This window comes from Procambarus clarkii, chromosome 43, assembly GCF_040958095.1.
Source record: "Procambarus clarkii isolate CNS0578487 chromosome 43, FALCON_Pclarkii_2.0, whole genome shotgun sequence".
NCBI lineage: Eukaryota > Metazoa > Arthropoda > Malacostraca > Decapoda > Cambaridae > Procambarus > Procambarus clarkii.
Genome location: NC_091192.1, coordinates 27,137,292 through 27,152,235, shown reverse-complemented (window position 1 = coordinate 27,152,235; position 14,944 = coordinate 27,137,292). Strand labels below are relative to the sequence as shown.

The 14,944-nt window shown below is 43.3% G+C and overlaps 1 protein-coding gene across 1 annotated transcript; it reads right to left on the bottom strand.

The window, feature by feature from the left end:
• Nucleotides 1-9,431: 9,431 nt before the first annotated feature.
• LOC138349897 (collagen alpha-2(IV) chain-like) lies at nt 9,432-11,719 on the bottom strand. Its single transcript, XM_069299887.1, has 2 exons — nt 11,544-11,719; nt 9,432-10,074 (listed from the first exon to the last, which is right to left on the bottom strand). Exons 1-2 carry the CDS (start codon nt 11,717-11,719, stop codon nt 9,432-9,434), a joined length of 819 nt encoding a protein of 272 aa, XP_069155988.1.
• Nucleotides 11,720-14,944: the final 3,225 nt, after the last annotated feature.

Sequence of the window (14,944 nt, the reverse complement as noted above, 5' to 3'; positions counted from 1 at the left end):
CGTGTGAGTAAGGATGAGGGTGTATGAGGGTCTATGGTATACCTGTGAGGTTCGTGAGTTCGGGTTATGTATGTGCGGTGCCCTTCAATATGAGTGTGAGTGCGTGTGAAGGCTGGAAGGGACGTGTGAGTGCGTGTGAGGGAGTGTGTGCGCTAGTGTGAGTGAGGGAGATGAGGCAGATGACGGTAATGGTGGGAGAGGCGTGCTGCCCCTCATATTATGAGGCTCCAATACTTCCTCACCTTCACCACAGATGGCGCCACCACACACACACACACACAGATGGCCCCACCACACACACACACACACACACAGATGGCGCCACCACACACACACACACACAGATGGCCCCACCACACACACACACACACACACACACACACACACACACACACACACACACACACAGATGGTACTTTTCCAAGCTGGTATCACTCTGTACCCTTAAACTCAGTTGCTGGAATAACAAGCAATATACCTTTATATATTGGTATATCCAATATACCTTTCCAAGAAGGTGTATATCCTCGCCCCATGATTTATGCTGTCAAGAAAATCACCGGTGAGACGCAGGATGGTGTTTCCCGTCAAGATCCTGAGTAGAAGAGCTTTATCGTGTCCTGTTGGAGGTGCAGGTGACATGGGGAGATGGTGTGGGGAGGGGTTCATGTGTGTGTGTTGGTGTGGAGTGGTTCTATAGGTGGAGATGGTGTGGGGGGGGGGGGATTCAGACTCGCTTCCACACCCTTCCTCACACCTCTACACACCTCCACACACCTCCACACACCTCCACACACCTCCACACACCTCCACACACCTTCACACACCTTCACACACCTCCACACACCTCCACACACCTCCACACACCTCCACACACCTCCACACACCTTCACACACCTTCACACACCTCCACACACCTCCACACACCTTCACACACCTCTACACACCTCCACACACCTCCACACACCTTCACACACCTTCACACACCTCCACACACCTCCACACACCTCCACACACCTCCACACACCTCCACACACCTTCACACACCTCTACACACCTCCACACACCTCCACACAACTCTACACACCTCCACACACCTCCACACACCTCCACACACCTCCACACACCTCCACACACCTCCACACACCTCCACACACCTCCACACACCTTCACACACCTCCACACACCTCCACACACCTCCACACACCTCCACACACCTCCACACACCTCCACACACCTTCACACACCTCCACACACCTTCACATACCTTCACACACCTCCACACACCTCCACACACCTCTACACACCTCCACACACCTTCACACACCTCCACACACCTTCACATACCTTCACACACCTTCACACACCTCCACACACCTCCACACACCTCCACACACCTTCACACACCTCCACACACCTTCACACACCTCCACACACCTTCACACACCTCCACACACCTCCACACACCTCCACACACCTTCACACACCTCCACACACCTTCACATACCTTCACACACCTTCACACACCTCCACACACCTCCACACACCTTCACATACCTTCACACACCTCCACACACCTCCACACACCTTCACATACCTTCACACACCTCCACACACCTCCACACACCTCCACACACCTTCACATACCTTCACACACCTTCACACACCTCCACACACCTTCACACACCTCCACACACCTTCACATACCTTCACACACCTCCACACACCTCCACACACCTCCACACACCTCCACACACCTCCACACACCTCCACACACCTCCACACACCTTCACACACCTCCACACACCTTCACATACCTTCACACACCTCCACACACCTCCACACACCTCCACACACCTCCACACACCTCCACACACCTTCACACACCTCCACACACCCCCACACACCTCCACACACCTCCACACACCTCCACACACCTCCACACACCTCCACACACCTCCACACACCTTCACACACCTCCACACACCTTCACACACCTCCACACACCTCCACACACCTCCACACACCTCCACACACCTCCACACACCTTCACACACCTCCACACACCTCCACACACCTCCACACACCTCCACACACCTCCACACACCTTCACACACCTCCACACACCTTCACATACCTTCACACACCTCCACACCCTTCCTCACACCTCCACACACCTCCACACACCTTCACATACCTTCACACACCTCCACACACCTCCACACACCTCCACACACCTTTACACACCTCTACACACCTCCACACACCTCTACACACCTCCACACACCTCCACACACCTCCACACACCTCCACACACCTTCACACACCTCCACACACCTCCACACACCTTCACATACCTTCACACACCTCCACACACCTCCACACACCTCCACACACCTCCACACACCTCCACACACCTCTACACACCTCCACACACCTCCACACACCTCCACACACCTTCACACACCTCCACACACCTCCACACACCTTCACATACCTTCACACACCTCCACACACCTCCACACACCTCCACACACCTCCACACACCTCCACACACCTCCACACACCTCCACACACCTTCACACACCTCCACACACCTCCACACACCTCCACACACCTTCACACACCTTCACACACCTCCACACACCTCCACACACCTCCACACACCTCTACACACCTCCACACACCTTCACACACCTTCACACACCTCCACACACCTCCACACACCTCTACACCCCTCAACCCCTCCACAACCCCCCACAACCCCCCCACACCTACAAATTCCGCCCCCCCTGCCTATAACATCACTACAACACTGGCCCAATAAATAGTCACATGTTTGATAACAAACACGTGGTCCTTGACTGGGGCGTAAGGTCAGGTGTTCACAACTGGAGAGAGAGAGAGATATCAGGTGTGTTTCCTAATTAATTAACAAGAATTCGGATATGCAAACCTTGCAAATTACATTACAGCCGCGTTCAACAGGTCTGTTAGTGTTAGTCAAATGTTGTCTTTGGATTATTCCTTATATATATATATATATATATATATATATATATATATATATATATATATATATATATATATATATATATATATATATATATATATATATATATATATACATTAATGCATTTTTCTATTCAAAATAAACATTAATATGAGGTTGTGGATTTAAATTTGAATTGCAAAAGTGAATTCAGAGTTAATATTGCAGAGATCAAAGAGAGCTTTTGTTATGGTTAAATGTCATAGTGTAGGAATGTGTGTGTGTGTGTGTTTGTGTGTGTGTGTGTTTGTGTGTATGTGTGTGTGTGTACTCACCTATATGTACTCACCTATATGTGCTTGCAGGATCGAGCATTGACTCTTGGATCCCGCCTTTCTAGCTATCGGTTGTTTACAGCAATGACTCCTGTCCCATTTCCCTATCATACCTAGTTTTAAAAGTATGAATAGTATTTGCTTCCACAACCTGTTCCCCAAGTGCATTCCATTTTTCCACTACTCTCACGCTAAAAGAAAACTTCCTAACATCTCTGTGACTCATCTGAGTTTCCAGTTTCCACCCATGTCCCCTCGCTCTGTTATTATTACGTGTGAACATTTCATCTATTTCCACTTTGTCAATTCCCCTGAGTATTTTATATGTCCCTATCATATCTCCTCTCTCCCTTCTTTTCTCTAGTGTCGTAAGGTTCAGTTCCTTCAGCCGCTCTTCATATCCCATCCCTCGTAACTCTGGGACAAGCCTCGTCGCAAACCTCTGAACCTTCTCCAGTTTCTTTATGTGTTTCTTCAGGTGGGGGCTCCATGATGGCGCGGCATACTCTAAGACTGGTCTCACGTAGGCAGTGTAAAGCGCCCTAAAAGCCTCCTCATTTAGGTTTCTGAATGAAGTTCTAATTTTCGCCAGTGTAAAGTACGCTGCTGTCGTTATCCTATTTATATGTGCCTCAGGAGTTAGATTAGGTGTCACATCCACTCCCAGGTCTCTTTCTCGAGTCGTTACAGGTAGGCTGTTCCCCTTCATTGTGTACTGTCCCTTTGGTCTCCTGTCACCTGATCCCATTTCCATAACTTTACATTTACTGGTGTTAAACTCCAGTAGCCATTTCCCTGATCATCTCTGCAGCCTGTTTAAGTCCTCTTGGAGGATCCTACAATCCTCGTCTGTCACAACTCTTCTCATTAATTTTGCGTCATATGCAAACATTGACATGTAGGATTCCACTCCTGTAAACATATCATTTACGTAAATTAGAAAGAGGATTGGTCCCAGCACCGATCCTTGAGGTACTCCACTTGTTACTGTTCGCCAGTCCGACTTCTCGCCCCTTACCATTACTCTCTGGCTCCTTCCTGTTAGGTAGTTCTTCACCCATACTAGGGCCTTTCCGCTTACTCCTGCCTGCCTCTCAAGTTTGTATAGCAGTCTCATGTGCGGTACCGTATCAAAGGCCTTTTGGCAGTCAAGAAATATGCAGTCTGCCCAGCCTTCTCTGTCTTGCCTTATCCTTGTTACTTTATCATAGAATTCTAAGAGGTTTGCTAGGCATGATTTCCCTGTCCAGAACCCATGTTGGTGCTTGTTTACAAACCCAATGCTCTCCAGGTGCTCAACAAGTCTTAGCCTAATTATTCTTTCAAGTATTTTGCAGGGGATGCTTGTCAGTGATACGGGTCTGTAGTTAAGTGCCTCCTCCCTATCACCTTTCTTGAAAATCGGTACGACATTTGCCTCCTTCCAGCAACTGGGCAATTCTCCCAATTGGGCAATACTGCCAATGATCCAGTTGAGGCTCTAACAATACTCTCATCAAGATATCCACAATCAAGATATCAATTCCCCAATCAATCAATGAATGAAAAGGGGCAGCGGCCATGTGTCCTTAGATTATTAATTCAGTGCAGGTGCAGTGTGTGTGGGATATCATTAATGCCACATGTCCCTCCATGCTAATGATTAGCTTGCTACGTATATGTTGTGAATGTATTTAGGTATACATGGGTATGCATGTACACCTGTTTATGTATGTATGTATGTATGTATGTATGTATGTATGTATGTATGTATGTATGTATGTATGTATGTCCAGCGACAGTTTAGGTGATCATAAGTCTGTGCTAATGTTGGTTCTGAAGATAGTCTCACATTGTTTTGACTTCCCTTTCTCTTACCTCCCCTTCCCTTTACCTTCCCTTCCTTTTCTTCCTCCCTTTCCACACGCCTCTATCTCTCTCCCTTTCCGTTGCACATGCTGCATAAATTGCTATCAATTCATTGAACAATAACTTCTTGCAGTTAATCAACCATCGAATTTTGAATCAATTTGTTAACTCCTTTTATATCTCAAGAGCATAATCTTTGTCCCTTCGAAGGGTTGGAGGCCCAGACGCTCGCGGCTAGGGGCTCACCAAACTTTGCAGGGTAACTGGTGGGGGCGCGGGGAGGGTCATAGGCAGGGGCTAAAAAATGATAATTTCCTATCCATTCTCACTAAGGTTCATTCAGCACGTCTATGCGATTAAGAGTTAATTTTGTCTTATGAAGTGTGTTTATATCGGCGTCGAATTTGTTCCCGGGGTGTAGTGGAGATGGTGACGGTGATGAGAGGCGTGGAGGAAGATGGTGACGGTGATGAGAGGCGTGGAGGAAGATGGTGACGGTGATGAGAGGCGTGGAGGAAGATGGTGAAGGGTTAGGGATGGTGAAGGGTTAGGGATGGTGAAGGGTAGAGAAGATGATGAGCGACAAAAGGACATGGGAGATGGATAAGCTACAGCGGAACCCGTTTGGCCCATGACACCTTAATGTGCTTACCTCTCCTCCCTCTCGGTCAATATATCTGGCGGCTCCAGCTAAGTTGTATACGGGGCTCACCATAGCCCGTGCTACATGGACACTTCGTTCTGAGAAGCTGAATCTAAAACAGCAACAACTGACTTGTATTCACTGAGTATGTTGCCAGGGGTCAGCGAAACGCGTCTCTGAGCGGTTGGTTATACATAACACTGTAACGCGAAGCTTTGGAGAGTTTATTTTTCAACTACCTTCTCAAATGAAACACAAATGCCCTAAGAAATATGGAGAAAATTCGTGTTAGAATCATTGGTTCTAAGTCGAGGACGTAGGCCACTGTGCCATGAAGTAATGACTGAATAAAATCTTCAGCAAAGGGAAGGGAAGATCAGGAGAAATCGCCAAGCCATTACGACTATATAACACTGGGAAGGGGTCAGGATAAGGATTAGGGATGGGACGTGGGGAAAGGAATGGTGCCCAACCACTTGGACAGTCGGGGATTGAACGCCGACCTGCAAGGAAGCGAGACCGTCGCTCTAGCGTCCAGCCCGCTAGAGCATTAGGGATTTCAGTATCAATTTTTCCCTCCATTCATTTGGCTGTTTCACTTATAAGAATTGATCATAAGTTGCATAGTTACCCATTCAAGCACGTTGACGTTTTCTATGTATCTTTGTAGTTGAGAATACCGTCAATAGATGGCTCTCAAGACCTCTGCTGGCACTAACACAGTTTGAACCTTTAAGTTTCCCAACTTTATCAGTTACAGAAGTTAGCTTTTGTTCAGCAGTCGACTTTATATATGTAAATATAAATAAATTGTCATTATTTCTCGAATATTTATCGAACTAAACTGTTTTAGTAGACAGAGAAATAAAATTATTGTGATAAATATATATATAATCTAATATAAATTTATTAAATTAAAATAAATTAAATCACGCTAAATAAAATAAGCGTGATAAATATATATATATATATATATATATGCGAATGGTCCCCAGCCTGAATGGTCCCCAGGACTATATGCGAATGAAAACTCACACCCCAGAAGTGACTCGAACCCATACTCCCAGGAGCAACGCAACTGGAAACTACAGGGCGCCTTAATCCACTTGACCATCACGGCCGTCAAAAGGAAGTGATAGCCGAGGCTATTTGAGCCACTTTCCCGACGGCAACTCGGATGGTAATCTTGGGCATAGCATTTCACCAAATCACCTCATTCTTTGGGGCACACGTGAGGAACACAAATGCGAACAAGCCTGAATGGTCCCCAGGACTATATGCGAATGAAAACTCACACCCCAGAAGTGACTCGAACCCATACTCCCAGGAGCAACGCAACTGGTAACTACAGGGCGCCTTAATCCACTTGACCATCACGGCCGTCAAAAGGAAGTGATTGCCGAGGCTATTTGAGCCACTTCCCCGACGGCAACTCGGATAGTAATCTTGGGCATAGCATTTCACCAAATCACCTCATTCTTTGGGGCACACGTGAGGAACACCCAGGCACTCTGCAGCAACTTGGTCTACAATGGGGCCATCCCAGCAGGATTGCTTGTGGGCTTTTGGGGATGGTGGTTGAGGTGATGGGCCTGCACGAGAGGCCCACTCTGTGGCACAGCGTGTAAAATTGGGATCATGTACACCTGCCAGCTGATGTAAGTGGGCAGGTAGAATTTCCTTCACAAGGTCGTCGGATGCTGATAAGGAGGACAGGAAGGCTGGAACAGCGATTTGCGTTGCTGTTCGAACTCCGAGGACCCCAAGTCTTACGGGAAGAGAGGCTTGTTTCCACTGTAGGTCATCGAGAGAGAGGTTAAGGGCTTTTTCTAGCATTGATTTCAGTAACCGGTCATACTCACTTAGTTTTTGGCTACTGTAAGATGGTGAACACCTCAGAAAGTAGGTTAACCTGGGGAGGGACAGACATCTGGTGATGAGGTAGAGGGCATCATGAGCATATAAATATATATATTATATTATATATATATTATATTATTATATATATATATTATATTATATATTATATATATATTATATAAATATATATTAAATATAATATATATATATATTATATTATATTATATATATATATATATATATATATATATATATATATATATATATATATATATATATATATATATATTTATATATATATATATATATATATATATATATATAGTAGTAGGCATCCTTCAGTCTCGGGAGACTATGGAGTTGCGCCCTAGTTGTCAATCCTGGTGCAGCGTCTGGTGTGACTGATGACGCCAATCCGAGAGTGGCAGTCCATCCCACACCGAGCACAAACGAAGTCCGATTCTGGTCTGTCTTCCTGGCTACCGGCTTTCCTTCTCTGTCTCTTTGCCTCCGATTCCTTGGCAAGTGACTCCTCGAACTTGGAGAGACCTCGTTGAACAGACTGCCTCCAGGCTGAACGGTCTGTAGCCAGTGTCTCCCATATAGCAAGATCGACGTCCATGGCTTTCAGGTCCCTTTTGCATACGTCTTTGTACCGTAGCTGGGGCTTGCCTACTGGACGCTTTCCCTGCCTCAGCTCTCCATACAGGAGATCCTTGGGGATCCTGCCGTCGCCCATTCGCACAACGTGCCCGAGCCAGCGCATTCGTCTCTGTTTCAGCATTGTGTACATGCTGGTGATTCTTGATATATATATATATATATATATATATATATATATATATATATATATATATATATATATATATATATATATATATATATATATGTCGTACCTAATAGCCAGAACGCACTTCTCAGCCTACTATTCAAGGCCCGATTTGCCTAATAAGCCAAGTTTTCATGAATTAATGTTTTTTCGTCTACCTAACCTACCTAACCTAACCTAACCTAGCTTTTTTTGGCTACCTAACCTAACCTTACCTATAAATATAGGTTAGGTTAGGTTAGGTAGGGTTGGTTAGGTTCGGTCATATATCTACGTTAATTTTAACTCCAATAAAAAAAAATTGACCTCATACATAGAGAAAAGGGTTGCTTTATCATTTCATAAGAAAAAAATTATAGTAAATATATTAATTCAGGAAAACTTGGCTTATTAGGCAAATCGGGCCTTGAATAGTAGGCTGAGAAGTGAGTTCTGGCTACTAGGTACGACATATATAAATATATATATATATATATATATATATATATATATATATATATATATATATATATATATATATATACTTGTTGGTCGGTCAGTATAAGCTGTTGTGGTAGGCCTTAATAACCCTCCAGAGGTTGATTGGCCTTAAGTCCAACACCTGCACATAGTTAGAACTCGTTACTGAGCTTCGAGAAGCCTTTTCCATCCACTACGAGGGGGTCATTATGACACGAGGGGGTCAAATTAACTCATGTTTACATTTCAATACACACCCCACCCCCCAACCCCCCACCCACCCCCTCCCCATTCCCCCTCTCTCCCTCCCCTCTCCTCTCCCCTCTCCAACCCCCTTCCCTCCCCTTACCTATTAAACACCCCATTTCCATAATAGGTGTTGAGTAATGGTTCAATTCTATTATCATTCATGACTGAAAAAATAAACACTGATTAGTTTATCTACGTGTGCGTTACGTTAGCAAGTTAGTTATTCCAATTATTAGTTAATAAATCAACAAATAATTCAACCCGCATATATCGCAGTGACGAGGTTTCGCTTCCTCGTGGAGCGTTACCAAGTCCTGGAGCGTTATCAAGTCCTTGAGCGTTGTCAAGTCCTGGAGCGTTATCAATTCCTGGAGCGTTATCAAGTCCTCGAGCGTTGTCAAGTCCTGGAGCGTTAACAAGTCCTTGAGCGTTATCAAGTCCTGGAGCGTTAACAAGTCCTGGAGCGTTATCAAGTCCTGGAGCGTTATCAAGTCCTTGTGCGTTATCAAGTCCTGAAGCGTTATCAAGTCCTGGAGCGTTATCAAGTCCTGGAGCGTTATCAAGTCCTGGAGCGTTATCAAGTCCTGGAGCGTTATCAAGTCCTGGAGCGTTATCAAGTCCTGGAGCGTTATCAAGTCCTGGAGCGTTATCAAGTCCTGGAGCGTTATCAAGTCCTGGAGCGTTATCAAGTCCTGGAGCGTTATCAAGTCCTGAAGCGTTATCAAGTCCTGGATCATTATGAAGTCCTGGAGCGTTATCAAGTCCTGGAGCGTTATCAAGTCCTGGAGCGTTATCAAGTCCTGGCGCCTTATCAAGGGGTCTCGGACTCTTATCATCGCCATACTGCGCCACTGAGAGCCTGTGATTGGCCAATCACTGCCTGGTTGTCGTAACTATGGCTAAAGGAATTCAAATAATATTTCAGAACAATTTTTTTTGCAATAGACACCAAAAAAATAGGGTCTAATACTCTTTTATTTTTCTGTTAATGTCACGTTATTTTCCCAGCCGGCTAAATAAAAGCTTACGAGCTGGGTACGAAAAAAAAACTTGCAAGCCGGATATAAATACACGTTTGCGAGCCGGATACATACAGGCTTGCAAGCTGGATACATACAGGCTTGCAAGCCGGAGACATACAGGCTTGCAGGCTGGATACTTACAGGCTTGCAAGCCGGATACATACAGGCTTGCAGGCTGGATACATACAGGCTTGCAAGCCGGATATATACAGGCTTGCAGGCCGGATACATACAGGCTTGCAAGCCGGATATATACAGGCTTGCAGGCCGGATACATACAGGCTTGCAGGCTGGATACTTACAGGCTTGCAAGCCGGATACATACAGGCTTGCAGGCTGGATACATACAGGCTTGCAAGCCGGATATATACAGGCTTGCAAGCTGGATATATACAGGCTTGCAGGCTGGATACTTACAGGCTTGCAAGCCGGATATATGCAGGCTTGCAAGCCGGATACATACAGGCTTGCAAGCCGGATACATACAGGCTTGCAAGCTGGATATATACAGGCTTGCAAGCCGGATACATACAGACTCGCAAGCCGGATACATGCAATCTTGCGGGCCGGATACATAGACCTGTGTATTGAAGAATTACATACATTTATTTTTTTAGTCCAGTTAATTTTGAATAAATCCATCATTGGTCAGTACAAAGTGGGAACAAAAATTATTATTTTTGTGTAAATTGAGTGATTGGAGGAACTGTTTTTTTGTGTAATTTAAATGATTGGAGGAATTATTTTTGTGTAATTTAAATGATTGGAGGAATTTTGTGCAATTTAAATGATTGGAGGAATTATTTTTGTGTAATTTTAAATGATTGGAGGAATTATTTTTGTGTAATTTTAAATGATTGGAGGAATTATTTTTGTGTAATTTAAATGATTGGAGGAATTATTTTTGTGTAATTTAAATGATTGGAGGAATTTTGTGTAATTTAAATGATTGGAGGAATTATTTTTGTGTAATTTAAATGATTGGAGGAATTATTTTTGTGTAATCTAAATGATTGGAGGAATTATTTTTGTGTAATTTTTTATGATTGGGGGGAAATCTATTTTTGTGTAATTTAATTGATTCAATTATTTTTATTGCGGATTAAGGTTAAAATCAATTATTTTTTGGTGAAATTTCAGTGACTAAAAAAAGGTTTATAAGAAACCACATTAGAAAAGCCACAGCGGTAGATGCAACAGCAGACCCCAAAATCAACAGCAGCAGCAGCAGCAGCAGCAATAGCAAGTATCCACGCCCGACTAACTTTAGATACCCTACAGCTGACCAGTGAATATCCCTGAATACCCTCTAATCCTCTCGACCATCGACCAGGGGGTAAGAGATGCTTCTACGTGATGGATGCTGTACATCTCTCTGTGTTGAGATGAATCTTTGTAGGAAGCTGTATCTGTGAAGCTCTTCACCGCTTCATTCCTTGGGAGAGAAGAAGCGATCCTTATCTTTGAAGCCTCATAGCTCATCACCCGTTTAGATAACAGGAGCGATCCTTATCTTTGTGAAGCCTCATAATCCTTTATCCCTTTAGATAACAGGAACGATCCTTATCTTTGTGAAGCCTCATATCCCTTTAGATAACCGAAGCTATCCTTATCTTTGTGAAGCCTCATATCCCTTTAGATAACAGGAGCTATCCTTATCTTTGTGAAGCCTCATATCCCTTTAGATAACAGGAGCTATCCTTATCTTTGTGAAGCCTCTTATCCCTTTAGATAACAGGAGCTATCCATATCTTTGAAGCCTCATATCCCTTGAGATAACAGGAATGATCCTTATTTTTCAAGCCTCATACCCCTTTAGATAACAGGAGCTATCCATATCTTTGAAGCCTCATATCCCTTTAGATAACAGGAGCTATCCTTATCTTTGAAGCCTCATATCCCTTTAGACAAGAGGAACGATCCTTATCTTTGTGAAGCCTCATACCCCTTTAGATAACAGGAACGATCCTTATCTTTGTGAAGCCTCATATCCCTTTAGATAACAGGAGCGATCCTTATCTTTGTGAAGCCTCATACCCCTTTAGATAACAGGAACGATCCTTATCTTTGAAGCCTCATATCCCTTTAGATAACAGGAGCGATCCTTATCTTTGTGAAGCCTCATACCCCTTTAGATAACAGGAGCGATCCTTATCTTTGAAGCCTCATATCCCTTTAGATAACAGGAGCTATCCTTATCTTTGTGAAGCCTCATATCCCTTTAAATAACAGGAACGATCCTTATCTTTGAAGCCTCATATCCCTTTAGATAACAGGAGCTATTCTTATCTTTGTGAAGCCTCATATCTCTTTAGATAACAGGAACGATCCTTATCTTTGAAGCCTCATATCCCTTTAGATAACAGGAGCTATCCTTATCTTTGAAGCCTCATATCCCTTTAGATAACAGGAGCGATCCTTATTTTTGTGAAGCCTCATATCCCTTTAGATAACAGGAACGATCCTTATCTTTGTGAAGCCTCATACCCCTTTAGATAACAGGAGCGATCCTTATCTTTGTGATGCCTCATATCCCTTTAGATAACAGGAACGATCCTTATCTTTGAAGCCTCATATCCCTATAGATAACAGGAGCTATTCTTATCTTTGTGAAGCCTCATATCCCTTTAGATAACAGGAACGATCCTTATCTTTGAAGCCTCATATCCCTTTAGATAACAGGAGCGATCCTTATCTTTGTGAAGCCTCATATCCCTTTAGATAACAGGAACGATCCTTATCTTTGTGAAGCCTCATACCCCTTTAGATAACAGGAGCGATCCTTATCTTTGTGAAGCCTCATATCCCTTTAGATAACAGGAACGATCCTTATCTTTGAAGCCTCATATCCCTTTAGATAACAGGAACTATCCATATCTTTGAAGCCTCATATCCCTTTAGATAACAGGAGCTATCATAAGAACATAAGAACAAAGGCAACTGCAGAAGGCCTGTTGGCCCATACGAGGCAGCTCCTATTTATAACCACCCAATCCCACTCATATATATGTCCAACCCATGCTTGAAACAATCGAGGGACCCCACCTCCACAATGTTACGCGGCAATTGGTTCCACAAATCAACAACCCTGTTACTGAACCAGTATTTACCCAAGTCTTTCTTAAATCTAAACTTATCCAATTTATACCCATTGTTTCGTGTTCTGTCTTGTGTTGATACTTTTAATACCCTATTAATATCCCCTTTGTTATGTCCATTCACCCACTTGTAAACCTCTATCATGTCACCCCTAACTCTTCGCCTTTCCAGTGAATGCAACTTAAGCTTTGTTAATCTTTCTTCATATGAAAGATTTCTAATTTGGGGAATTAACTTAGTCATCCTACGCTGGACACGTTCAAGTGAATTTATATCCATTCTATAATATGGCGACCAAAACTGAACTGCATAATCTAAATGGGGCCTAACTAGAGCAAGATATAGCTTGAGAACCACACCAGTTGTCTTGTTACTAACGCTGCGATTAATAAATCCAAGTGTCCGATTTGCCTTATTACGAACATTTATGCATTGATCCTTTTGTTTTAAATTCTTACTAATCATAACTCCCAGATCCCTTTCGCAATTCGACTTCGCAATCTCAACACCATCTAGCTCGTATCTTGTAACCCTATCATCATTACCTAACCTCAGAACTCTACATTTATCAGCATTAAGCTGCATCTGCCAATCCTTCGACCATTTCAAAACCCTATCTTGATCAACTTGAAGTGATAGTGAGTCCTCCTCCGAATTAATTTCCCTACCGATTTTCGTATCATCGGCAAATTTGCAAATGTTGCTACTCAAACCTGAATCTAAATCATTTATATATATTATAAACAACAGAGGTCCCAGGAGAGAGCCCTGAGGCACCCCACTTACAACATTTTCCCACTCTGACTTGACTCCATTTATACTAACTCTCTGTTTCCTTTGGTATAGCCATGCCTTATTCCAGCTTAATATAGCACCCCCAATACCATGACTCTAACTTTTTAATCAGTCTTTCATGTGGCACTGTATCAAAAGCTTTGCTAAAGTCAAGGTACACAACATCGCAATCCTTACCACTATCAACTGCCTCAACAATGCTAGAATAAAAAGATAACAAATTTGTTAAACATGAAAGGCCATTTATAAAACCATGTTGCGACTCAATTATTAATTTATGTTTTTCAAGATGAAGACGAATTTTATTTGCTATTATAGATTCGAGTAACTTTCCCACAATAGACGTTAGGCTAATTGGTCGATAGTTAGACGCAAGAATCTCCTTTCTTAAAAACTGGTATCACATTAGCAACTTTCCAAAACTCTGGCACTCTGCCTGACTCTATTGATTTATTAAATATGGTTGACAGTGGGTCACAAAGCTCCTCTTTGCATTCTTTAAGCACCCTGGCAAACACTTCATCCGGCCCTGGGGATTTGTTTGGTTTGAGTTTTACTATTTGTTTAAGAACATCCTCCCTGGTAACTGTTAAACTCGTCAACCTGTCCTCGTCCCCACCCACATAGACTTGTTCGGCTGAAGGCATATTGTTAAGTTCTTCTTTAGTAAATACAGATGCAAAATATTTATTAAAAATACTACTCATCTCTTCATCCCTATCTGTTATTTGACCTGTCTCAGTTTTTAATGGACCTATCCTTTCCCTAGTCTTAGTACGATATAACTGAAAAAACCCTTTAGGATTTGTCTTT